The following is a 26,788-nucleotide window of genomic DNA, read 5'->3' on the forward strand; positions in this document are numbered from 1 at the left end:
ATCTGGTTAGATCAACCCGGCATGCCCACCTTCCTCCTCTGAGTCTTACCTTCCTGGTAAGGTCAGCCAGGCTGCCTCCCAAGGCCCTGCCAACATGGTTGCTCTCCTTTATAACCACAGTGCCCGCAGACTCATCAGGGTCTCAGCAGGTCACCAACTTCATCCCTCTGCCTCCTGTCCAAGGCCTTTCTTTCCCAGCAAAGAAATTCTTCAGACACAAACGGCCTGACAAAAACTAACACTTGTCCTGAGCCACAAATGGCCCCGGTACTTGCAGCCAGAGAGAACGCCATCGGAAGAGCTTTGAGCAGAAAGTCCTAACCCACCTGTGCCCAGCCTGCAGCCAACCCATGTCTATCCGCTGCCCTGGGACCTGAGCCAGGCTCATGCCATGCTGGTCAAGGCTTCCACATCCACACAGCCACCTTCACTCTGCCACAGTGACAGAACTCCTCAGCAGAGAAGGCAGAGGCCTCTCTGACTGCCTCAAGGCCAGCTGGGAAGAGCCCCTTGGGGCCTTAGAGACCAGCTTGCTAAGCTCATGAGACATGGACCCTTCCTATAGGTGGTCCCACAGGAAGCACCTGCAGGATGGACCATGCTGCTGCCTGCCCACCTGGCACCTTACCCCAGTGGGCCATCCCTCCCTGGCTGCTCTCAGGGCAGGCCACACTTCTGGAGCCAAGACCAAGCCCCCTCCCTTGAGACACTTCCTTGGTCTTCAGCACAGGATGGAGACTCCATTATCAGGGACAGTTGGCCAAAGCTGCTCAGCTTGAATCCTGGGTCCCACCAGGGTCTTGCCAGCTGGGACCAGGCTGTTTCCCATTGGGTTCCGTCTTCAAGGCTGAGTTCAGTCTTCATGTCCTTAAGCTGGGGTGACCTCTGGTTCCAGACCCCCTGCTTGTTGGCATAACCATTTCTCCCAGTCTGAGGGCAGCCAGATCAGACCTCTCTTCTGGGTACAGGTATCCTCCTTTCTTTCCTGAGCCCGGCCGTGAAGGGTGTACCACAAAGGTGGCTCCAGCCTCAGGCCTCCACACGATGCGCTCTGCATGGACTCTCCGTGGCCTTCCACGCTGGTGTGTGCACCCTCAGCTCAAAGACCGTGAGCACCAGGCCACCCACCTCTGAGCCTCAGCTCCACCTATCCCTATGGCCAGTACCACTCCGGGGGGCCACCCTGGGCTGCAACCACCTGGTCCCACCCTACTGGGATGACCCACCATCCTGTCAAAACCTGGACCTCCTGAAAACCACCCTCCAACCAGCCTCCTTCCCCCACACCCTTAAGCACTGGCTACAGCTCTGTGGACTTGCACTGTGTGGGGCCTTGGACTCAAGTGAGCAACGCCGCTGGGGCCCCCTTTCTTCTCAGGGGAGGTAGGTGCTGATCAACTACTGACAGGACCAGGTGGCTCCGACCCACACTTGGGGGTGCTGAGCAAGGCGTCTTGGACACACAAGCAGCCAGTGGGAGTGGGGTTGATCATACGGCGGGGGCAGAGCCTGGGAACGAGGAATCCAAGCCAGGCCAGGCCAGGGGAGGCAGAGCAGAGCCACATGGCAGGAGTCTAAAGGGAGCAGTGAGGAGTGTCGGGGCTGGCAAGGGAGGAGGGCAGGCGCTGAAGCTTGACTGAGCCAGGCCAAGGGAAGCCAGGGCTGGATTTTCTTTTTTTTCTTTTGAGACAGGGTCTCACTCTGTCGCCTAGGCTGGAGTGCAGTGGCACAATCTCAGCTCACTGCAACCTCGGCCTCCCGGGTTGAAGCGATTCTCCTGCCTCAGCCTCCCGTGTAGCTGGGATTACAGGCGCCTGCCACCACACCTGGCTAATTTTTGTATTTTTAGTAGAGACGGGGTTTCACCATGTTGGCCAGGCTAGTCTTGAACTCCTGACCTCCTGATCTGCCCACCTTGGCCTCCCAAAGTTCTAGGATTACAGGCGTGAGCCACCGCGCCCGGCCCAGGGCTGGATTTTCACAGAGTAATGAGACACTTCCCTTCTCCCCTTAAAACCTCCAGTGGCTTCTGTACGGGATTGAATAGTGTTCCCCCAAATTCATTTTTACTGGGACCCTCGCAATGTGACCTTATTTGGAAATAAGGTCTCTGTAGATATGAATAGTTAAGATGAGGTCATACTACATTAGGGTGGGCCCTTGATCTACTATGAGTGGAGTCCTGACACAGGGGCCTACAGGGAGAAGGCCATGTGACCTGGCAGAGGCAGAGGCTAGACAGATGTCCGCAGGCCAATGAACAGCAAAGATTCCTGGCAACCACCAGAAGCTGGGAGACATGGAAGAGACTCTCCCGCAGAGCCTCCGGCAGGAACTAATCCTGCTGACACCTCAACCTTGGGCTTCCAGCCTCCAAAACCGTGAGGATGAATCTCACCATCCAGCTGGTAGCACGCGGGCAGGCCTAGGAAACTAACAGGGATGCTGGGCATGAGATGCTGGCAGCCTTTTAAAGGGACTTGGTGTGGAGCTCAAGAGGGAGGGGCAGCCAGCACCCCCAAGTGGGGCAAAACTGTGGGCAGCCGTGAAAGACAGTGGAGTCTGAGGCCTCCAGCCCTGGGAGTAGGCAGTCAGGGGAGAGCAGTGGATGACCATTGAGGCCAAGGAGCAGCCAGAGAGGGAGGGGGGTAAACCAGGACCTCAGGGGGGACCTGGTCAGAGCATCACAGGAAAAGGACTCCAAGACTAAGGGCAGGTCTGACTGTGACAGCCGCTGCTGAGAGGATCGGGGGATGGAGAGGTGGGCAGGGGAGGCTGCAGGCAGCCCAGGTGGCAGGCTCTGGGATGTGGCGGAAACCCGGCCAGAGTGGGCAGCAAGGATGCAAATACCATGAGGGATGACAGGAAAGGAGAGATGGGGGTGGGAGCGGAGGAACCCACGACTAGAGGGAAATAGGGAGGGAGGATTCGCTTTTGAAGATGAGAGAGGGTTGAACAGATTCAAATATTGGTGGAAAAGGACCCGCAGAGGGGATGAAGAAAAGACAGACTGGTGAGCTGCAGGTGTGGGCTGGAAAAGAGCCCCTGTGGGGGAAGGAAGAGAGGAGGGAAGGGAAGAGAAATGGACCGAGAGGCTCGGCTGGCAGGAAGTTAGAGGCCCTGGTATGAGGACAGAGGGGACGCTGTCCTGAGGGAGGCAGGGCTCAGCATGTGGGCAGCAGGTATGAGGCGGGGTGTGCGGCAGGGACTGCCCTGCTCAGCGCTGTGGGATTTATCCTGGTGGAGGGAGTGGCTCTTACTGGGTGAGGCTATGCCAGGGGTCTGGCCTCAGTGAGGGACAAGGGCTGGGGCAGAGCAGGCCAGTGCCATACAGGGAGTGGGTGAAGAAAGCAGGACAAAGAAAGATGGAGGGCCTGGGAGACAAGTGAGCAGGGAGAGCAGTAGACTGTGGGCAGGGAGCAGGATGTGGCAATTTCTGGGCTACTGACCTGGGAGCAGCTGGGGGTGGTGACTGGGCTTGGGTGAGGCAAGGGCACTAATGGGTTGGGGGAGCCCTAGAGATGGAAGGCACAGGGGCAGAAGAGCCAGAGGTCTGCAGGCTGGAGCTGCCCAGGACAAGGTTGGCTTTGGTGGGAGGCCAAACGGACCACCATCCAGGCACCGAGGCCAGGACCCACTTCCCGCTGAGCCTTTCCCTCCTTGGGAAGTTGTCCCATATCATCCTCTGGGCAGGTGTGTGTCTTAGAGCCGCCTCCACCCTCTTGGCCTCCTCCTCAGGCCAGGTCAGGCTCCCAAATAAACTCCTGGTGACCAGAGCCAGAGCCACAAGCAGCAAGTCCCTGCACAGCCTGCTTGTCAGCACGGTTGCTAGGGGACACCAGCCGGCACTTGTAGGGCTGATCAACAGTGCTGCAATTTTTTTTGTCAGCCATAAATAACTCCGGGAGGCTGCGGTGGCCATGCCTTCCGAGTGTCTGCCGGGGCCGAGGCCCAAGGCTGAAATTTTAGGAAAGCACATCTGGTTGACCATAAAATGGGATTTCATGCCGGCAGCAGCCCCGGCTCCTGTTTCTCTCAGCAAAACCCCTGCCTGGCTGAGGAGGAACGAATCAATCTGGGAGGATGCTGGGTTCCCAGGCCCTAGCACTGGGCCTGCCCTTTTGGTCCTCTGTGGAGCCCACCCTCAGAGCACACGGGCTGGCCTCCCTTCTTCTAAGAGCCAAATGCTGAGGGGCCAGGACAGTAACAACAATCACGGCCAACAATGGAGGGCACTGTGCTAAGCTCTGTCCCCCACATGCACTGTGACCCCAAGGTCAGTCTGATTCTTATTCCCATTTTACAGACAAAGAAACTGAAACTCAGAGAAGTAGAAACTGAAACAAAGAAGGTACAGAGCTGGGAGTGCAGGAACTGGATGCAAAGTCAGGCTACCAAGGTCTCGACCTCAAGCCCTGCCCCATCTTCTGATGATTCCCGCCCAGGCTGGCTTAGTGCCCAGTTACAGGCTGGATACTCCCGGCTGCTGGCACTGGGCAACGGTCCGAGACTGGGCCCACTGGCCAGGCCACCAACCACCACGGGCCTTTGCAGAAAGCCTGCCCCGTGGCAGGGTTCTTGCCGCTGTTCATTCACCCAGGTTGCAAATGTGTGACCTGGAAAGGCCTTGAGGCTGGGCCGCTGATGGGGGTCAGCTTGGCTCATGGTCGTTCCTCCTCAGCCCTGCCAGGGCTGTGCATGCCCCTGCCCTCATCAAAGCTGGTGCCTGCCAGCCCAGCTTGGTGGCTGCACAGGAAGCAGCATTTGACAGGGCCCCCTGAGCCGTAAGAGGCTGCACATACTTCAGAATTGGCCCTGCTTCCTCTTCCCGGAGGAGGAGTGGGATGGTTCACACCTGACTCTGGAGTGCTCTGGCTCCCACCGCAGGTGGCTATGCAGCAGCTCTCATTCCCCGGAACCCCAGAGCCTGCCAACCTCAGCCCCAGGCCCCACCTGAACCAGCCAACACTGGGGTGGGAAGATTAGGGGACTGATAAAAGGATGCTTTTGCCCAGGAAATTTACAGAATAGAGAATAAGCCAACAACTCCTTTTCTGCCCCCGACTGAGGTCCAAATTCAAGCTCAAAACCCTTGGAATGGAGTTCCTCTAAGACTTCCTGTTATTCGTCTCTCTGAGCCCCAGTTTCCTCATCTACTCAGCAGGGCTGGGAGGATCTTCCTCGAGTCTCTTTTTCCAGGATGATGACTACATAAGTGAGTCAGCCCTTGACCTCCCTGGACAACCCAGCCAGGGACAGACACGTGGGCTGACCAGCACGGAACAGGGAGGTCAGTTCTGAGGGGTTGTTTGGGAAACAGTAGGAGTAAAAGCAGGTGTTTCCGCTGGAGATCCAGCGAGTGGAGACATGGTGGCCTGAAGAAGACTCTGGAAGCAGCTTCGGTCCCAGAAGGTCTTACACCTGATGCCCCTGCCACATGTGACAGGAGGCTGGGCTGGCCAGGAGGTGGTGGCTGCAATGTAGGTAGCCTTGCCCTCTGTCCTGGCTGGAGCCAGGGACATCTGGTTCCTCCCACCCCCACCTCTTCCTTCTGGCCTGGTGGCAAGCTGGCTGCCAGGCAGTGAGGGCTCTCCGGGGCCAATAGGTCATTTCCCTCTTGAGCAGGCTCCAGGGCAGATGAGTGGGAAGGAGGGGAGTGGGGAAGCTGGGTCCAGTGCCCCTTCCCTGACAGTACAACACCCTCGGAGATGTTCTACCCATTTTACAGCCTTGCCCACTGCGATGCAGATAAGAAAAGCAGGTGCCTTGGGTCACACAAAGCTCCCTGCATGCTCTTGCCCAGGGCTGTTTCCTGACAGGACCCAGGGAGAAGGTGAACATGTATGTCTGAACCCAGGGGAGACACTGTGACAAAGTCCCATATGCTCTGGAACCCTAGAAATGTCCCAGAGAGGAGAGGCCAGAACAGCCTGTGGGGTTCAGAGGACTGGACAAGAATCCAGAAATCCTGCTTCATTTCACTCAGCCCCCTGGACCAAGCCACCGTCATCTGTTTCCCAGCACACAGCTGGGGGTGGTTTTCAGCCAGCCCACCCATTCCAGACTCTGGGGCTTCTCCTCCAGGGAGTGTTGGGTGCAAGTCCCAGCCACAGTGTGTCAGTCCCTCCTTAGCACTTCTGCAGCTTCCAGACACACTGTGATCCACCAGCCCAGTCTCATGCGATCCACCAGCCCCTTTCACCTCTTCCTTCCACTCCACCGTTCCTTGAGTCCACCCTGTCTCCTTTGTGCCTCTGTTCTGTTTGCCCAGCATCCCACGGAGCCACGTTTACCCATCTACCCTGCCCTGGCCCGGCACGTGCCTGTTTGGCTGCTCTTGGCTCTTGATGCCCCTGGCTTTCAGCATGGGTTACAGGGACACCTTGGGAAGCCCCAGTTCCTCCTCTGCCTCAGATTCTCAACGCAAGCTCATGTGTTAGGACCAGGCGGGGCCTACAGAGGCAAGCAAGTGCCAGAAGCCTGGGTCCTCGCCCTAGCTCTGGTGCTCTCAGCCTCATGACCTTGGCAGGGCCCCCACCATTCACCAGGCCTGTGACAGGGCTAGGACAAGAGGGACTCGGAGACTCAAGAACTGGACTCTTCTCTGTTCTGTAAAGTGTCAGTCACCCCCATACTCTTTGGGACCTGAAAGCCCTCAGCCCTTTGGCAGACTCCTGCAGCAGGGTCGGTCCACCAGAGCTCACAGTTTGAGTCCTGGTGAGTCCTGGCTGCTCCAGGGCAGTGACTGTGGCATAGAAAGGACTCCTGGGCCGGCCGCGGTGGCTGACGCTTGTAATCCCAGCACTTTGGGAGGCCGAGGTGGGCAGATCATGAGGTCAGGAGATCGAGACCACGGTGAAACCCCGTCTCTACTAAATACAAAAAAATCAGCTGGGCATGGTGGCGGGCGCCTGTAGTCCCAGCTACTTGGAGAGGCTGAGGCAGGAGAATGGCATGAACCCAGGAGGCGGAGCTTGCAGTGAGCCGAGATTGCGCCACTGCACTCCAGCCTGGGTGACAGAGCGAGACTCCGTCTCAAAAAAAAAAAGAAAGGACTCCTGGACGTACCAGGCAGGGGGTGGGCAGGCGGCATGGGGACTCACCCTCTCTAGGTCCTGCCGCAGATGGGTGAAGAGCTTCAGGCGGCGGTAGAGGACGTCCTGCTCCTGCTGGGCCAGGTTGTCCACCTCGTCGGTCTTGGGGGTCAGCAGCGGCTGGTTGGCATTGGCTTTCCTCTTCAGCTTCCAGTACTGGTAGATGAAGTCGACCAGCGCCTCAGCCACGTCCAGCCGCTCAGCCACCTCAGCCGGCTCCACCAGCTCGTAGAAGTCCTCCTCTAGCTGCTGCAGCCGCTGCTTGCGCAGGGTCACCTTTTCCAGGTCCTCGCCAGCCTGGCTGGGCTCCGCGGGCTCAGACGTGGGCTCATTACGTGGGCCCCCGTCACTATGCTCCTGGCAGAATGACTTGAACTTGACCTCGTCGTTGTCTGCTAATAGAGTCCGCATTTCCAGGCCGTGGTCAAAGGCGCATGTGACATGGAACGCTGTGACGCAGGAAGGCATGGAACACTGAGGGGAAAGGAGGGGCAGCATCAGACATGGAGGGAGCCTGGTGGGAGGGGAGAAGACAGAGGGGCTTCCCCCAGGGCTCTGCTGAGAATGCGCAATGCTGGAGAGAACCTAAATAGAATGGCATGAGCTCCCAACCTCCTGTGCAGGATGGGAGTTACGGCAGGGGAGGAGGAGCAGCTCTGGGGCGCCTGGAAAGGTAACCCATTCAACACCACATGCCCTGGAGGAGTCAATCAGAAGACGGTTGAGAAACACCTCTGGGGACAAGCTGCATTTTTTTTTTTTTTTTTTTTGAGACAGAGTCTCAATCTGTTGCCCAGGCTGGAGTGCAGTGGTTTGATCTCACTGCAAACTCCACTTCCCAGGTTCAAGTGATTCTCTTGCCTCAGCCTCCCAAGTAGCTAGGACTACAGGCATACACCACCTAGTTTTTGTATTTTTAGAGATGAGGTTTCGCCATGTTGGCTAGGCTGGTCTCGAATTTCTGACCTCAGGTGATCCACCTGCCTCGGCGTCCCAAAGTGCTGGGATTACAGGCATGAGCCACCGTGCCCGGCCTCAAGCTGCATTTTTGTGTGGGCAAAATGACTTTGGCATCACAGAGCATCAAGAGAAAGGCTGATGATGGGTCACTGGTTCATCTAAGATAGGGACTGTGGTCCCCTTTTTGTCCTCTGGGAAGAGGGGCTGGACTTAGACCCCTTCCCTCTCCTTTCGTCCAGACAGCTTGAGGCCGGACCCTCTCTCTTAGCCTTGGATGATGATAACTGTGTCAGCAATCATGCACCCAACTACTGTGACTGCTGATGCTGCACTCACAAATCCTTTTGAAGGCCCATGGATGGGTGGAGGCAAACTAAAGTTTACAATGACAACTCTGTTCCTAAAAGATGAGGGGGACAAAGGATGACTCCCACCTGCACTCCCAAACTATAGACCTGAGGCATCAACCTCCCCTGGGAGCTTGTTAGAAATGCAAGTTCTCAGCTTCACTCCAGACCTACTGAGTCAGAGCCTCTCAGGAGTAGGCCCAGCAGTCTATGTTTACCAAGCCCTCCAGGTAATTCTGATGCACGCTAGACTTGGGAATAGGCTTTGCTAAAGACAGACTGGTACAGTCCTTCCAGTGTCAAGACAGTCTATTAGCTTAGCTAGAGGAGAAGTTTGATTCCTAACCCCTAATGTGTCAAGTTCAATGTCAGAAGTGAAGCTAATGTATTCATCAAGCCCCAAGACACTTGCTTTCAGGGAAAGCCAGAGTTCTCAGCACTCCAATGGGGTGGTGAGCCTTGGTTCCCTGGGTCTGTTCCCACTCCCTAGACCAGGGGATGGAGAAATTCTCCCTATCAGGTGCGATTCCGACTCTGTCTCCAGTCCCACACCTCTCTGGGGCCCATCAGTCTGCAGCCCCATGGAGGGGAGAAGGTGGTGGCAGCCGCTGTCTGAGGCCCCAAGCATGCCTCTCTCTCAGCCAGCTCCCAGCAGCAGGAGGTGAAGTAGGCCACATACCTGGATGCAGGTGCCTGTGCATTCCTTGCAGAGGCTGCAGGACAGAGCCCAGCGGCTGGCTGGGATATGCGAGATCTTGGTGATGGGCTCCATCTTCTCTGGGCAGCCGATGCTGACCTGGGCAGGACACAGGGGGCTGCATCATTCCTCTCATCCCCAGCCTGCCTCCAGGGATCTCCAAAATGGGGGGTTGTCTGCTGAAACTAGGTGGTGGGCAGACAGGGCAGTGGCTGAGCCCCTGAATCCCAAGTCCCTCCTGACACCAAACAAGCATGGCTCAAAGGCCGGAATTCCTCCTAACTCTCCCAAGCTGACCACTGGATGAGTGTGTTAGTGTGTGCTTATCTAAGACTAATCTTAAATGGACTGTGAAGGTGTGAGTGTGCCATCAGTGTGCAGTTGACTGCGTGTATGTGCTTAAGACCGTGTGGGCCTTGACAGAGAGGTGCTTTGGTGTGTGCATAGGTACATGCAAGATCCCCCTTCTTTCTGCACTCAGGCCTTTGTTAGTAACATCTTCAGAGTTCTTGTTACAATTTGTATTTGTATTACTTATTTTTCTAGGCACCAAGAAAAAGCCTCATGGTGGGATCTCCTCTTGAAGGTCTTTGGGGCTCTCCTGGGGATACGCCTTTGCTAAGCCCTTCCTATGGGGACAGGCCTACAGCTATGCCCAAGTCTACTGGGCAGAGACCAGCCCGCAGCCCAGAAGCAGGGCACGTTTATCTCCCCATTGCTAATGCCTGAGGATGGAAAAAGCAATTCCCTCCAAAGGTCCTGAGCCAAAGGGTCTTCATGATGGAGTCCCTGTTGGTTCTGTCTCTGCCATGCCCAGCCCAGGGTACACTCAGAGGTGGTCCCAGTCTTCAACCTGCTGATCTGCAAGCAAGTGCCTGCTGCTGACACAAACAACTGTTATCACAGAAGCCTGCACTGTGGGCTTCAGACTGTGAGCCCAGGAAGGACAGCACCACTTATGGACAGGGCCACCTGGCTTGCTTCTGAGCACAGGCAACACTGGAGTGGGGCCTCAATCTGAGTCAGTCCACACAGCAGGGCTGGGGCTGAAACTCTGGTGCATTTCAACATTTCACATTTCAAATAAAATAGCTGGCCTTCTGGGCACCCAGGACCTCTGCTAACTCACTGACTCTGGACCCAGCCTGTTGCCCGTGGCACTCCCACCTGGACTCAGAAACACACCCACCCCACCATCCTAGCCGCAGCCATAGCAGCAGGCCCACTAGCCAACTTCCCCTTAGGCTTACCGCCTGATTCTCTTTTTTTTTTTTTGAGACAGAGCGTCATTCTGTTACCCAGGCAGGAGTGCAGTGGCGCAATCTCAGCTCACTGCAATCTCTGTCTCTCGGGTTCAAGTGATTCTTGTACCTCAGCCACCCAAATAACTGGGATTACAGGCATGTGCCAAGCCCAGCTAATTTTCTTTTTTTGTATTTTTAGTATAGACGGGGTTTCACCATGTTGGCCAGGCTGGTCTTGAACTCCTCACCTCAAGTGATTCACCCACCTCGGCCTCCCACCCGATTCTCTTTTAAGGTCAGTTGGCTTATCTTTGTTTTGAACATGTGGCTTGACTTTGGTTGGAACCACTGCCTAGGTTTAGATGGACCCCACAATCTGCTTTCCCCTCTAGTCAGCTGCCTGACTTCTGTCCAGACCTCATCCCTATCTCCTGAATCTCCTAGTGGTCCATAACCCCATTTTCTCATAGAAGTCACCACCTGAGCTCTGCCCAAGTCCACAAGCAAAGCTCCCTATAGCTGTGGCCTGGATTCTTCGCTGGTGCATCACCTGAGATGCCACTGTGTGTGTTTTTTGTTTTGTTTTGTTTTGTTTTTGAGACAGAGTCTTGCTCTATCACCCAGGCTGGAGCGCAGTGGTGCAATCTCGGTTCACTGCAACCTCCACCTCCCAGGTTCAAGTGATTCTCCTGCCTCTGCCTCCTGAGTAGCAGGGACTACAGGTGCCTGCCACCACGCACTCCTAATTTTTGTAGAGAGGGGGTTTTGCTATGTTGGCCAGGCTGGTCTTGAATGCCTGAACTCAGGTGATCCACCCGCCTTGGCCTCCCAAAATGCTGGGATTACAGGCGTGAGCCACTGCGCCCGGCCGATCTCAGTGTTTTAATGTGAGTCCATCACCTTCTTTTCCCAGTGCTCTGCTACATGAGTCCCATGCAGACCCACTTCTCCACAGGCTGTTCCTTGGGTTGCCTCACCTCCACGCTCACCCACCTCAGGAATCCATAGGGCGCAGCTGACGTGCACCCACTTGGTCCCACTTCTGGTGGGCTTCAAGGCTCCTCCTCGCTTGGGGCAGAGCAGGCACTTTGGCTGGACACCCAGGGCACATGTCCGGCACAGCCAGCTGCCCGTGGGCACCTTGAGGATCCCGTAGCATGCCTAGAAGAGAGCAGGGTGGTCAGCGGAATTGGCCAATCTGTGTCTGGTCAGCAGTCAGCTGCATTTGGTCCAGTGCCAGCCCCATGCTACACTGCTACACAGCCTCCAGTCTCTGGCACGTACAACTTCTGAGGAGTTACAATGCAAGGAAAGAAGGAAGGGCTCCTGGAAAGCCCTCCTTGGCCTGCTTGTATGCCTGAAATGCCACCATTTCAGTCCTCTGTGAACGGGTTCAGGTCTGCCCTCTGCTGGGAGGAGAGTCAGTTTAGCTGGAGGTTCCTAACCAGCAATAGGCTTTAGGAGGGTCCAAGAATCCCCTTAAGTTGAATACAAAATTGGGCGTGTACTTCCTGGAGACAAGTCCCAGAGCCCTCATATTTCTTACACAGGGACCCATGAAGAAGGCTGCACCCCTCTATGGCTTGGGTGAGACACATGAACCTAAGAGCTGCAGGGTATAAGGGATGTGTTTGTTTATATGAGACTTGCACTGCCCACCTACCTGCCAGCCTGGCAAAGTCCCTACCTCTGAGCTCCCCAGGGTCTATTCCAGCGATGATGCATAAGGGCAGCCTCAAAATCAGGGCCAGAGTGGGTTCACTAGGTCCCAGTCAGGTCCGCAGTCAAGGCCCAGAGATACTCAAGACCTAGAGCCTTGGGCCCCAAACCAAGGAGAGCCTGGCCAGGCTGCACTGGCACATAAAGCCAGTAATGGTGACAAATACATATAGCCCTTACTAGACCGTTCTAAGCAAAGACCCACAGTAAACAATTTAATCCGTGCAACAATCCACTCTTATTTATGCATAACTGAGAAAACACAGGTCCAGAGAGGTTACAAAACTTGCCTAAAGTTACATAGCTTGTGAAGGGCAGAGCCACGATTTGAAATCTGGCAGCTTTGCTCTCGGTCACAGCAGTGGGCTGCCTTTTAGTAAATTCAAGACATGAGGAGCAGAGGAGGAGGGGCAGGGACAGGGCGCAAGGTGGAGAGGGTCTGAGGGAGGCTGATGGGAGAGTGCAGAAAGCCAATGGGCTTTGGCTTGAGTCTGGCCGGCAGGTCTAAGCCGAGGGGCCCTGGGTGCACATGGCACCACGAAGCACCCTCACCATTCCCTTCCTGCTCCTTCTTAAGGGCCTCTGCCCACAGTGCCCCTGGAGAGCCAAGTGGGGGTCTGCCAGGCAGTGTGTGTATACATGGCACAGGTGAGGATGACTGGGGGGTCTGCCCACCTGATGCACACAGACGTTGCACTTGTCACAGAAGACCATCTCGTTGCCATCCTCGCCTTCAGGAGAGCGACACACGTCGCAGACAACATCCTCATCGTACTCGATGCCCAGCCCCTCCTGCGTCTCGATGGCCCTGGCCATATTCTGGTGGCACAGGGTCTCCAGCTCCTCCAGCACACGCTCTAATGTCAGCTCGTCCAGCTCCGGTCTCTCTGTGAGGAGGACAGCAGGGCATGATGGTGTTAGGAGCCCAGCCTCCCTTGAGCTTTGAAGAGGACTTGGCTCCTGGAGTCGCAGGAATTCAGGGCAGATGTCTGGGAGAGTTTCTGCCCACCCACTGTGGGACCTGGGAGAAGTAGCTCCATCCTCTGAAAACTGAATGGTCTGGACCATCCCATCTCAAAGGCCCCTGATCTGTCCTGGTGTTCTGACTTTAGACAGCCTGCCTGTGACCACAGGGACACATGTACAATTAATATGGAAGTGTCTCTGGGATGCGGCCAGCTCCACGGAGAAGGCACTGCTTGTGCTGTGTGTATGAGGGGACCTCTGAGTGTGGCTGAATAGGGTCGAGTTAGCCGTTCCTGGGACACATTAGTGGGCTCCAGCCAGGTGGCCCACACCTCCTGACCCCAGCCCCATTTGCCATCCTGACGCCAGCCCCATTTGCCATCCTAGACTCCCCTGCATGCTCACTTACTCTTCATGTAACATTCATGCTTACCACTATAGTCCCAAGAGCCCTGTAACTGATGTGCTATTATTGCCGCCCCCCACAGCTGCAGAAACTTCAGGTGGCAGAGAGACACTAACCAGTGAGGTCCCCATTCAGTAATGCAGTATGGACACTCCCTCCAGATCCATGCCATACCATAGCCCTGCCTGGGCCACTGCCCCTCTTGGGATGGGGAGAAAACCCTCCCTGCCCAGCCCTGATCCCATGTTTTTTTGTTTTGTTTTGTTTTGTTTTTTTTTGAGACGGAGTCTCGCTCTGTCACCCAGGCTGGAGTGCAGTGGTGTGATCTCGGCTCACTGCAAGCTCCGCCTCCCGGGTTCACGCCATTCTCCTGCCTCAGCCTCTCCCAAGTAGCTGGGACTACAGGCGCCTGTCACCACGCCCGGCTAATTTTTTTGTAATTTTAGTAGAGACGGGGTTTCACCCGTGGTCTTGATCTCCTGACCTCGTGATCCGCCCACGGGATTACAAGCGTGAGCTACCGTGCCCGGCCCCTGATCCCATTCTTAATGCAGTGGTCACCTACCCATCTCCTTAAGCTCCGAGTTGATGAGCTCCAGCCAGTAGGCGTCAATCTCGTCCAAGTCATAGCGGCTGCCCCCTGGCCAATCAGGCTGGGAGCCCTCACCAAGCGTGGTGCTGCTCGGGGATGCCTGGGCAGGGGGGCCTTCCAGTGGTGGGAGGATCCTAGAAAATCAAGACAGGATGTCACGAAGGGAGGGGCCCTCAGCCTGCTGCCCTAGGGGCTCCAGGGAGCTGACCAGTCCAGCTAAGGAGCTGATGGACAAGTGTGCCTTGACGCCACACAGGGCCCATCTCATTCCGCCCCCTCCTTAACTTCCTCCTCCACCATCTGCCCACCCTGCAGAGACTCAGATGACTGTGGGTGAACAGGCAGCACACAGAAGACCCAAAGGGCAGTAGGGCACAGTGGGGGATGGGAGTCAGAGCTGATCCACAGCCTTGCTCACCCCATAAACATCCACCTGCCCAGAGCTCTTCCCACTTCCTGCCATCAGGGTAGCTGGGCCTTAGCTAAAGCCCCGTAGTTTGGATCTAACCCTGCTAGGGGCTGTAGGAGGTATCCTATGTGCCATCATGGGCAATGCCCTGTGCCAGCAACAAGTGAGGTAGTGCCAGCTGGATTCTAGGTCCTTCGGCATACCCCTCAAGGCTGCGGACAAGGCAGGAGTTGTCTACGTACTCTCAGAAGCCCAAGCCCCCTTTTTACCAACAGCCTGAAAACTCCATTGACTTGAGTAGAACTGAGGCCACGTCTTCTCTGAGGTCAGGAGGAGCCCTACGTGGTTACATGGCTGCGGCCCAGGGTGACCCTTTCCAGACAAAAGGTCCACATGCCACCCTGCCCTTCTCCCAGATACAATGTCATGTGAGCAGTGAGTGTCCTGCTACACAGTGTTACCCGGCCCCACCACCAAGACAGAGGTCAAATCCCCTTGGATACAAAGATGTGCCTGCTGCAGTCCCAGGATCCCTCCCCAGCTCAGCCTTCCTTTGTAGCCACAGCTCGGCCACTGAGGCAGCTTGGAGAGGCCTGGCCGCAGGGTGTGGACTCAAAGTCCAGCTTCACCACTTACTGTGTGACTCTGGGGAAGCCACTCAACTTCTCTGGGCCCCAGTGTTCCCATCCCCCAAAATGGGTTAATAATAATAGTACCAGGCTGGGCGTAGTGGCTCATGCCTGTAATCCCAGCATTTTGGGAGGCCAAGGTGGGTGGATCACCTGAGGTCGGGAGTTCGAGACCAGCCTGACCAACATGAGGAAACCCCATCTCTACTAAAAATACAAAATTACCCAGGAGTGGTGTGTATCCCTGTAATCCCAGCTACTTAGGAGGCTGAGGCAGGAGAATTGCTTGAACCTGGGAGGCGGAGGCTATGGTGAGCAGAGATCGCGCCACTGCACTCCAGCCTGGGCAACAAGAGCGAAGCTCCGTCTCAATAATAATAATAATAATAACAACAATAATAATACCTGCCTTATGTGGTTGGTGAGAGGATTAAATGGATTAATGTTTGCAAAACTCTTAGGAAAGTGCCTGACACACAGTAATCACTGTGTGTGTGTGTGTGTGTGTGTATTTGTGTGGTGTGTGTTTTATGTGATGTGTGAGGTGTGTGTGTGGTGTGTATGTGTTGTGTGATGTGTGGTTGTGTGATGTGTGTGTGTGCATGTGGTGTGTGTGGGGTGTGTTTTGTGTGATGTGTGAGGTGTGTGGTGTGTGTGTATGTGTTGTGTGATGTGTGTGTGTGTGTATGTGTGTGTTGAGACCTTGGGATGTTACTCCTCTCCTGAAATGGAATATAGGGGGCATTTTGCCTCAGGAGGGCACGGTTTCCCCTTGGCTCAGCTGTGTGCCGCCCCTCAGTTCCTGATGCCAGTTCAAAAAGCCAGCTCTTCCCACCCCCCACTGGTTGCCATGGTTATTGCTTCGGAGCCTGGACTCCATCTGGCCAGCTCTGCCAGGGCGGGGAGGCCCCTTACTTGAGAGGCATCCTGGGGTCGGGGGCAAGGCTGCCAGAAGCTGTGACTCAGCGCTGACAGGGAGGGAGGGGCAGGGCTTTAGATGGCCCAGAGACATGGCATAGCTGTGGCGAGGGCTCCTGGGCTTCCCCACCACCACACCCAATGTCAGCAAAAAGGGCGGGAAGGATGAAGGAGACGGGGAGGCAGGGGCCCAACCCAGGAGAGAGAATGGCCTCCAAGCCAGGAGGAAGGCCTATATAAGGTCGAGGGGGCACGGAGAAGGGGAAGGGGCTTGGCACCACTTTTTCCCACACAAGAGGCCCACATGAAGGAAGGTCCTAGGTCATGATCAGGGAATGACCACACCCCATACTAACAGGTGATTCCATGTGGAAGCAATACTAATACCCTTGGTCCAACACAATTCTGCCTTTCCCCATGAAACTGTTACTTGAACAAACACATTCTTTTAAAAACGCAGCCTGTAATTTGGTTGTGAACCAGCTTTGATTGTGCCCTAAGCACATGCTGAGTGGGGGTGTCCGGATGCCCACCACTTCCTGGCATAACTACCCACATCTGCTTGCCTGGTCAGCAGCCACCTGGCCAAGCCTCTTGGGATCAAGATCACTGTGCTCCTTCTGAAGAGCCAAGGTGAAGGGACTCACAATCAGAAGGTATCTGCTGTGCTTCCTGGGTCTCTCCTTTTCATCTGTTTGCCCCCTTCTGGCTCTGGCTCTGAAGGAAGCTCTCCTACCAGGCATGGACTGACCTGACCCTAGGCCAAGGCCTCACCCTCAGCTGTAGCCAGGAGGATGGAGGTCAGCTGGGAGGAGGGTATCAGCTGGCTGGGATCTATGGGAGGGGAGGGGGTCTTTACCCCAGAAGACCAGACGCATACCAGAGGTGGGTTCTGCCCTGGCTGAGACTTCTGGCCCCAGTGAGGGGCAGGACAGGCCCTCACTCAATTCAGTCTGGAGAGGGGTGAGACAAGTGCTCATTGTTCAGACAGATTTCAGACCATGAGGTGGGCAGACCCACCCAAAGGCCAGGGAGGGAGGGACAGAGGGGGCCTGAGGTGGCAGCTGGGGGAGGGCAGCCAGAACCAACATGCTGGGATGAAGGAGGCACAGGGCTCTGTCTCTGGGCCTCACAGGGGCAGCCCAGGGCTCGTTCCCGGGGCCTTTGATTTCCTGGCCCAGCCCACTAGGCCCCGGTGGCCATGCAGGAAATTCCCCAGAATTTCTCAACTTCCTCATCTATAAAATGGGGACAGTTATATGTAGTTTGTAAAGCTAATATGATTGTTAAATGAGAAGATGAACACAGGCTCAGCATAGCAAGTCCTCAAGAACAGGGTTTCTCTAACAATTCTGACCCTGGCGGCTACCAGGCAGCCTTCCAGATGAGGGCTGTGCAGTGGGAGGTGCCAGGAGGACGCAGTGGCTGGGCTGGAGGGAGACAGCAGCAGAAGAGGCGTGGAGATGTCTCTAAGGGAGCACTTCCCCACCCCCAGTCCATCCTCTCCAAAGATCACGGACAGGCCGGGAGTGCCCGGCTCACGTCAGCTTAGCACAGCCATGCCTATGCTGGGAATGCACCTCGTAAAGCCAAAGCAGCCAGAACACGTGCTCTCCTCTTGATGTCAACAGATAAAGCACCCTACAGGCAGACTGAAGCCAAGCTACTGGTGTGGAAACATCTGCAATTAATTACCCAGGCCAGGAGATGTTTCCGGAACCAACTGACACTGACATCAAGTAGAGAGGACAGACCGCTGGGCCAAGCCTAATCAAGACTGACCTTCCTCTGCCCACCTGGTGGCCTGCCCTTCCCCCCGTCACCCTGGCACTGGTACGTGTGGCAGTGACCTGGCATGCATATTCTCACTTTTGGAGAGGCCTGGGTCACCCCGATTCTCCGAAGACCCCAAACAAGTGTTAATAAACACTCAGCCATCAGGAGTCACTGGAACAGGATTGCCTGCCCCCTCCCCTTCCAATCCCCACAGATCACCCTATTGGGGCTTCGAGTCTGCTGTGCCTATGATCCAATCATAGGTGCAGCTGCCAGGAAACGAGGGTGCCAACGTCAAGGGAGGTAACAGCTGTGATCTTTGCCCCAGGCCTGGTCTACACGGGATCAAGCAAGAGCCACGAGGCTGCCCAGGCCAGGAGTAGACAGCCAAAACCCCAAGCTGCCCAGACCAGGCAGACTGGTGGGTGGGGGAGGCCAGGACACAAGACCCTTCTGCCCTGAGACATGACTTGGAGGGTTTCCCAGGTTGCATAAAGAAGCACTTGGCTGAACTCCATAGCTGGAGGCAAGACCCAGGGCCATGTGGCTACCTCCTGACAAGAGCGGCCAGGGGTCTCGCTGCCTCATGAGACCAGAAGAGTATAAAGCCCAGAGGACTCATCTCTGAACCAGCCGTGGCAGGGGAACCTACCCAGAGGCCGGTAATAGCAATGGCTTCCTGAGCATCTGCTGTATGCCAGGCACTTGACTCCCCCTCTAAGAACTCCCGTAAAAGGTTCAAGAAGTCCAAAGCATAGCTTAAGGCCGGGCACGGTGGCTCACGCCTGTAATCCCAGCAATTTGGGAGGCCAAGGAGGGCGGATCATGAGGTCAGGAAATCGAGACCAGCCTGGCTAACACGGTGAAACCCCGTCTCTACTAAAAATACAAAAATTAGCCAGGCTTCGTGGCACGCACCTATCACCCCAGCTACTCGGGAGGCTGAGGCAGGAGAATCGCATGAACCCGGGAGGCGGAGCTTGCAGTGAGCCAAGATCGCACCACTGCACTCCAGTCTGGCGAAACAGCGAGACTCCGTCTCAAAAAAAAAAAAAAAAAAGAATAAAAGAAAAAAAAAAAGCATGCCATATCTCTCTCTTAAAGACTAGTGAAAAGTCTGGAGATTTCCCTGATCAGAACTGCTTTGGGACTGGGCATGGTGGCTCATGCCTGTAATCCCAGCATTTTGGGAGGCTGAGGTAGGAGGGTTGCTTGAGTCCAGGAGTTAGAGACTAGCCTGAGCAACATAGCAAGACCTTGTCTCTACTAACAATCAAAAAAATTAGCCACGTGTGGTGGCATGTGCCTATGGTGGGAGGATCACTCGAGGGTGGGAGGATCACTTGAGGCTGGGAGGTCGAGGCTGCAGTGAGCTGAGATCACACCACTGCATTCCAGCCTGGGTAACAGTGAGACCTTGTCAAAAAAAAAAAAAAAAAGGCCAGGGCCAGAGGCTTATGGCTGGCTACCTGCAATCCCAGCATTTTCGGAGGCCAGCCAAGGCGGTGGACAGATTGCTTGAGCCCAGGAGTTCAAGACCAGCCTGGGCAACATGGCAAATCCCCATCTCTACACAAAACATGAAAATTAGCTAGGCGTGGTGGCATGAGCCTGTAGTCCTAGCTACTTGGGAGGCGGAGGTGGGAGGACTGCTTGAACCTGGGAGGTCAAGGTTGCAGTGGGCCAAGATTGCACCACTGCACTCCAGCCTGGGGGACAGAGTAAGACCCTGTTTCTAAAAAATAAAAAAAGAAAGAAAAAAGAACTGCTTTGGGGCCCAGTTTGGATCAACATTACAGAGTGCTTGCTGTGTGCCAGGCCTGGTGCCAAGTGCCTTCCATGCGTCATTTCATTCCATTATCTCAACATTACAACTGCATGAGTAGGTTAGTTATTGTTAGCATTCCAATTTCATAGATAAGGAAACTGAGGCCCAGAGAGATTACATTTCTGGTCTAAGGCCACACTGAATATGAGTGTCAACAGGAACACAAGCATTCTGGCTCTATAGCCAAGCCCGAGCCCAACCCCCTAGCCTCTCAGTTAAACCGCCAGTATTTCTGGAACATTTCAATGGTTTGTTGGAAAAGGGAATGTAATACAGAATAGAGATTGGACTAGAAAGGAATTCCAGGACTGGCAGGTCACCTACCTGGAAAGCAGCCTCCCCTTCCTCCCCTGTCCCAATGGCCCCCTAGCCTGGGCTGCCTGGCTCACCTCACCACGGGCTCTGGGATGGCCTCTGCCCCGGCAGGCACCTGCACACCTTTCTCCCATTCCTGTCGCCATGGGTCTGCCAGGATGTAGTAGTCATCCGGGCTGAGCTGGTATGAGTCCGGGATCTTCATGGCTGTGATCAAGTCTGTCCGGAAAACCTGTGAGGGGCAAGAGGGGAGAGAGTGACTTCAGACTGCCTCAGGGCAGTCTGCCCCACAGGCCAGAGGAAGAGGCAGATACATGCAACTCAAGTGGACATTCTGCCTGCGCACTTACAAATAAGATGAAATATAAGCAATCAGCATAATAAATAACATAGCTCTGAACTCTGCACATGTCTTGTGTCCTGGCCTCCCCCACCCACCAGTCTGCCTGGTCTGGGCAGCTTGGGGTTTTGGCTGTCTACTCCTGGCCTGGGCAGCCTCGTGGCTCTTGCTCGATCCCATCTAGACCAGGCCTGGGGCAAACAGAGTTTGAGGGATAGATGGGAGTGGACCTATGAGAGAAAGAGAAGGACTGGCAGAGAAAGGCAAAAATCAAAATAAAAAGAAGAAAACCTCAGAGGACAGAAAGGCTAATGTGAAAGCAATACTGATGGCCGGGGTGGTGGCTCATGCCTGTAATCCCAACACTTTGGGAGGCTGAGGTGGGAGGATTGCTTGAGGCCAGGAGTTCAAGACAGCCTGGGCAACACAGGAAGATCCAGCCGCTACAAAAAATTAAAAAATTTAAAAGAAAAAAAGGGGCCAGGCAAGGTGGCTCACACCTGTAATCCCAGCACTGTGCGAGGCTGAGGAGGGAGGACTGCTTGAACCCAGGATTTCGAGACAAGTCTGGGCAACATGGTGAAACCTCATTTTTACAAAAAATTTAAAAAGTAGCTGGGTGTGGTGGCACATGACTGGGGTCCCAGCTACTCCGGAGGTTGAGGTGGAAGGATTGCTTGGGCCCAGGAGGTTAAGCCTGCAGTGAGCCATGATTGCACCACTGCACTCCAGGCTGAGTGACAGTGAGTCCGTCTCAAAAGATCAAAACAAAATAAATAAATAAAATAAAATAAAAAATACTGCCATTATGTGACTGTTCAAGACATTTCTACTGAGGTTCACAATCATGTTATCTATCTGCACCCACAGACACAAGTGGAGGTGTAAAACAGCACAGGGCGCCAACCCCAGGAAAGGCCTTATGCAAACCTTATGCAAACAGCTGGGGGACAGCCGGGGCTTAGGGCAGCCTAGATAGTGGCTTCACATGAGCTGGGACTTCCAAGGTCCCTCAAGAACAAGGACACTCTCGTAACTCGACAGGGGCTTTGTGTGTGTTGGGGGAGGGTAGGAAGGCAGGAAGGATAGGGTTGTCTTCCTTCTTAATCAAGCCCAGCCAAACCCCTCAGAGCAAAGCCATGAGGGGTCACACCCTGGTCACACTTACTCACTTGGGGCAAACTGCTCTTCCCAGAGTTTTGTCTGTTGCTCCCACCTCCACCCCCAATTCCACCTCAGAACAAACTCTAAACTCTGCCCCGGCTGGCACTGGCAACGGCTCCTGCCCCAGTCACCTGATCCCACTGCTGTGATCCCCCCACAAAGCGCTATTGTGGAATGTGGTGGCACCTCTAGACACCATGTGACTTGCTCAGGTACCAACTTTCCCAGTGATCATCATCATTTGAGAATCACAAGTTAAAGAAGAACTCACATCACTGAGACAAGAGAAACCACTTCAAGGAGTACTCCAGGCCTCAGACCAAACTCCAACCCCACATTCCTCCCTGGAAAAGTCAGCATCCACCGCTGTGCCCGGTGCTAAGTCAGTTCACTCAGCCTTCTGAAGGCTCATGACAGACAGATTCGGCGGTAACCTCTGCCTGCTATGTGCACCTCCTTTGAATCTAGGTCCAAAACCACAAGGAGAACACTGGAATGGATGGACTGAGGGGCCTGGAAGCAGCATCTTGCAGAATCTAATTAACGTCTGCATCTAGATGGAGACGGCCCTGGCTTGAAAAAGGTCAAGTTTCTTGAAGACTCTACTTGCCAACATAATTTAATTGTTAAGACTAACACCCTAACATTTAATTAGGGTGCCAGTGTGAAAAAATTAAAACCAGATTACAATTAAATGCTAATTAAACAGAAGATGGAATGTGGCTAAGATTTCACAGCCCAGATAATTTGCATACCTTATTAGCAAGTAGTAAGACAGCTAATGCAAGAGGGCACACTCAGGCACTGCGTGCTTTTAGGGGGCCCTTCAGTAGGGGCCTGTGCCAGCGAAGGTCTCTGGAGACTCTGCTGAGCTCAGCAGGGCTGGGGCTGGGTTATTTCCCTGTGGGCCCCAGCACAGGAGCTGGCAAGGAAGAACTGACCCCAAAGTGATTCATAACTGCCTCAAAGTTCTCCCCACCCAAGCAAGCCAAGTGCTGCATCATCCCAAGCCCTGCTGCTCTGAAGCCATGGAGAACCACCCACTTGGGACAATGCATCATTCTGTCCCAGAAATCAACCCTACAATAGCCCAGTGTCACCATGTGCCCTCTAAAGAGGCATAGGTGGGTTAGAAACCTTTTGCTGTTCTCTCATCCTGGGCTGTAACTTTCTTTTTTTTTTTTTTTGAGAGAGAGTCTTGCTCTGTTGCCCAGGCTGGAGTGCAGGTGCACAACCTTGGTTCACTGCAGCCTCCACTTCCCAGGTTCAAACGATTCTTCTGCCTCAGCCCCCCAAGTAGCTGGGATTACAGGTGCCCGCCACCTTGCCTGGCTAATTTTTGTATTTTTAATACGGGGTTTCACCATGTTGGCCAGGCTGGTCTCGAACTCCTGACCTCAAGTGATCCACCCACCTTGGCCTCCCAAAGTGCTGGGATTACAGGTGTAAGCCACCCGCACCTGGCCTAGTTTTTATATTTTTAATAAATACGGGGTTTCACCATGTTGGCCAGGTTGGTCTCGAACTCCTGACCTCAAGTGATCTGCCTGCCTCAGCCTTCTAAAGTGTTGGGATTACAGGCGTGAGCCACCGTGCCCGGCCCTGGGCTGTAACTTAACTGTCGCCTCCTCAGGGATTCCTTCCTGATCACCAACTGAGGGAGTGCCGACTGCCTTTGAGCCACTTTCCATCCCATCCCTGCCTCATTTTCTTTCCAGCACTTACACTCGTGAAAAGTACCTGGTCGACTCACGTTGCTGGTTTCTTGTCATCTCCCCTGCCACGCCTTGTCCTGCTGTCGGCTATATTCTCAGTGCCTGGCACTGAATACGAGGGCCTCCCTGGGGAATTTTCTGATGAATCTGAGGCCCCTAGCTGGCTCCTGGCAGTGCTTTCTGAACCCCCATAAACAGGGTGAGATACTTCATGGATATACCCAGTGGCCAAAATCCCCAACCACATGGACCTGAACAAGCGCCTCCGAGCAACAGGCAGCCTTTGTTCTGCTGGGCTTTAAGCTCAAGGACCAGCATTCAGCCCAGGCTGGAGTGGGTGAGACCAGAGTGTCCCACCACACCAGCTGGTAAGATGTGGTCCAGACCCAGAACCAGGCCTGGCAGTGAGAACTCAGAGCAGGAAGGGCTCCCAGGGTCAACTTCAGAGTCCCTTCCCACTACAGTTAGGGAGACTGAGGGAAGACAAAAGAGTCTTGTTCCAAGACAGTTCCACGTTTCATCCTGGGTCACACAGGGAGCAGGTGGCAGACTGGACACTACAGGCTCTAGCAGGCAGGAATCATGGACGCACAGGGAGGGCAGCACTGTCTTAATGGTGTCAGCCCATGCTTGGAGAGACTGTATGCAGAGTGACAGTGTAAGCGCTGTTCCTGAATTAATCTATTATTAGCCCCTCCACCCACTCTGTGAGGTAAGTACTACCATCATCCCTATTTTACAGTTGAGAAACCTGGGACTCGGGTTAGTTAAATCACCCATCCGAGGTCTACGTGCTGGAAGTGGCAAATGAACCCAGGCCAACACAACTCCAGAGCCATCCAGCCCTCCCTGCCCCTTTTGGCCATGTGCTCACTGCCTAATGCCCTTGAGTTAACTTGATGCCAAATCAGGTGACTTCTCCAAGGGTTGAAATATGCAAAACCAACTGTGGTCTTTGTAAGTTCCGAGGCCTCCAGTCGCTCTCCACTGTCCTCTCACTGTGCCCAGACTGAACTGCAGAGCCAATGAGGCCCTGTGACCACACAGATGCACTTGCAGTCTCCCAAGCACATTTAACCCTTTGCACATGGGAGAACACTGCCTGGGACACTACTCCCTTGCCAGAGTAAAGCTGGCACACTTCATCCTTAAGGTCTTAGTCCAGCCCACATCTGCTCTAGGAAGCCTTCCCCAATCCCAGGCTGGGTTTTGGGCTTTGTCTGAAATTCTACGGCCCCTGTATTAGAATCTCCTGGTTTTTTGCCATGTCTTCCCCACTATAAGGGGAGCTCAATGAGGTCTGGCTGAGCCGCAGGGCTGGAGCCCAGGAGTGCAAGCAGGGTCTGGCACATGCTAGGTGCTGAGAAATCTTGAATGACTCAAGATCCTTCCATGGGCCAGCCACCTCCTTCTTTGGTTGCTGTCCAAGACTACAGCTGGGTACTCCACGCCTTCCAAAGGAGCCTCTGTGCATTTATATAAAAACTGCCCACAAATATGGCAGCCAATTGTAACCTAAACATCATTTTGTGTTGAATTTCCAGGAGGTAGGCTTGGAAAAGGCTTAAATGTTCTCCTAAAACTCCTTTGAATGATTTATGAAAACTAAATAAAGAATAAAATGGACACTGATGAACGAGAAGCCTTGCTGTGGCAAGAAAGTTGGAAGCTGGAAAACAAGCAATTTTCTTAGAATGTGAATGTTTACTATTTTTCTCTCTTTTGGCAGAAATTGACAAATTGTCTTTAAAGGTCTGCTGCCTAGCAACCAAGTTCTGCTGAGCTACTTGGGAGATGTTAATTGTAGCTTCTTCAAACAGTATGAAGAAATGTTTAAAGGCCTCAAACTCTAATTGAATCACCAATCTGAGTGCTAGGGGTGCCAATGTAGCCCTGGAGGGGGCTAAAGAATCTGCTCTGCCCAGATGTAGGGACTCTGCTCCAGAAACACATCACGTGGCCTTGTCTTCACGTCTTTTTCTGAGACTGCAGATCACAACCATTGAGAAGTCTAGCTTTCTGTACCTATTTCCCTAGGAAGAACTCTGCAAGAAAGCAGAGCACGAGTGACCTCTAAAAGCAAATAAAGATAATGACAAAAGGCAACTTTCACTGTGCACTAACCACATGGCCAGTAGACACCAGGCTACAAGGTTTAATGTACAATCTCAAGATTTGTCGCTAAGACTTGAACATTTCATCCTGGGACTTTGGTTCTCTGCTTCCTTTTCTCAAGGGGTGAATTACTGTATCACAGAGTATTTCAAACTAAGAGGCACCAAGAGGAAATTTAGTTACTTAAGAGAAAAGCTCCAGCAGTTATCATCACACTACAAAATATAATTACTTGTGTAATTATATATATATATAAAGTTTTTTTTTTTGAGACGGTGTCTCGTTCTGTCACCCAGGCTGGAGTGCAGTGGTGTGATCTCGGCTCACTGCAACCTCTGCCTCCCAGGTTCAAGCGATTCTCCTGCCTCAGCCTCCTGAGTAACTGGGATTATAGGCACCTGCCACTGCGCCCAGCTAATTTTTATATTTTTAGTAGAGACAGGGTTTCACCATCTTGGCCAGGCTGGTATCGAACTCCTGACCTCAAGTGATCCGCCCACCTCAGCCTTCCAAAGTGCTGGGATTACAGGTGTGAGCCACAACGCCTGGCCTATTTGTGTAATTATATTTTTAATGTCCATCTCTTCTAATAGTCAAGCTGCAAGAAGACAGGGACTGCATATGTCCTGTTTATCACTGTTCCTGCTTTTGGCACAGTGTTTGACACACAGCAGGTACTCAAGAAATGCTTGTGGAACAAAAATTAGCCAGTTATGGTGGCTTGCCTGTAGTCCCAACTACCTGGGGGGCTCAAGTGGGAGGACTGCCTGAGCCCAGGAGGTAGAGGTTGCAGTGAGCTGAGATCAGGCCACTGCACTACAGCCTGGGTGACAGAGGGAGACCCTGTCTCAAAAAAAAAAAAAAAAAAAAACAAACGAAATGCTTGTGGAAAGAGTCAGTGAACGAAATAATGAATGAATCCCAGGATTTGTATGAAGTATGACTAAACTATAAAATTTCCTGCCCTGTCTTAGCAGGGAGAGAAGAGGCAGGAGGCTGGCAGGATTCTTCCAGGTGAAACTGAGAAACTGGTCTTGGTCACTGTCCCAAAGCCAATTAAATGGCTTTGGCCAGGACAATCTCTCCTGGACATCTGTCTACACCAAAAGTCCCAACGTAGAGCTAGAAGTGGTCCCTTCTTCCTCACCCCTCAAGGAATGTTTGAAGGTCTGTACTTAAAGAGCCAACCTCATCACAATTGTTTTCTGAGCACCTCATCTCATTAGAAACAACAGCTAACAGAGAAAGGTAATTGCCCTGTTAAGGCATGTCAGGTATTATGTTAAAGTTTTACGTATATTGTGGCTCCTAATTCATATTACCCCCGTTTTACAGGTGTGGAGACTGAGATTCAGAAAGGTGAAACCACCTGTGTGAGGTCCCCACTGTCCTTTAACCACAGCAATACTGCTTGCAAGACACAGAGGGCTCTTCTTTTAAAAAATCTTTTCTGGGCCAGAACCTGATAAAGAGTGTCCCAGCCAAGAGCAAACTTATGCAGTTAAAATTCAGTATAAAACATGAAAGAAGGGCTATGAGAATAGCTACCCCCTG

At 53.7% G+C, this 26,788-nt stretch overlaps 1 protein-coding gene across 7 annotated transcripts in view; it reads right to left on the reverse strand.

Moving 5' to 3' along the window:
• Positions 1–26,788, reverse strand: part of JADE2 (jade family PHD finger 2) — a 57,930-nt gene that overhangs the window by 9,970 nt on the left and 21,172 nt on the right. For all 7 annotated transcript variants that reach the window (XM_030829022.1, XM_030829029.1, XM_030829015.1 and 4 more), the window contains exons 4-9: positions 19,975–20,132; positions 13,999–14,159; positions 12,737–12,948; positions 11,336–11,503; positions 9,081–9,197; positions 7,104–7,568 (exon numbers count right to left, since the gene is read on the reverse strand). In XM_030829022.1, coding sequence (XP_030684882.1) covers positions 7,104–7,568; positions 9,081–9,197; positions 11,336–11,503; positions 12,737–12,948; positions 13,999–14,159; positions 19,975–20,132 — 1,281 coding nt within the window. The remainder of the gene's footprint in view (positions 1–7,103; positions 7,569–9,080; positions 9,198–11,335; positions 11,504–12,736; positions 12,949–13,998; positions 14,160–19,974; positions 20,133–26,788) is intronic.

This window comes from Nomascus leucogenys, chromosome 2, assembly GCF_006542625.1.
Source record: "Nomascus leucogenys isolate Asia chromosome 2, Asia_NLE_v1, whole genome shotgun sequence".
NCBI classification, from domain to species: Eukaryota; Metazoa; Chordata; class Mammalia; order Primates; family Hylobatidae; genus Nomascus; species Nomascus leucogenys.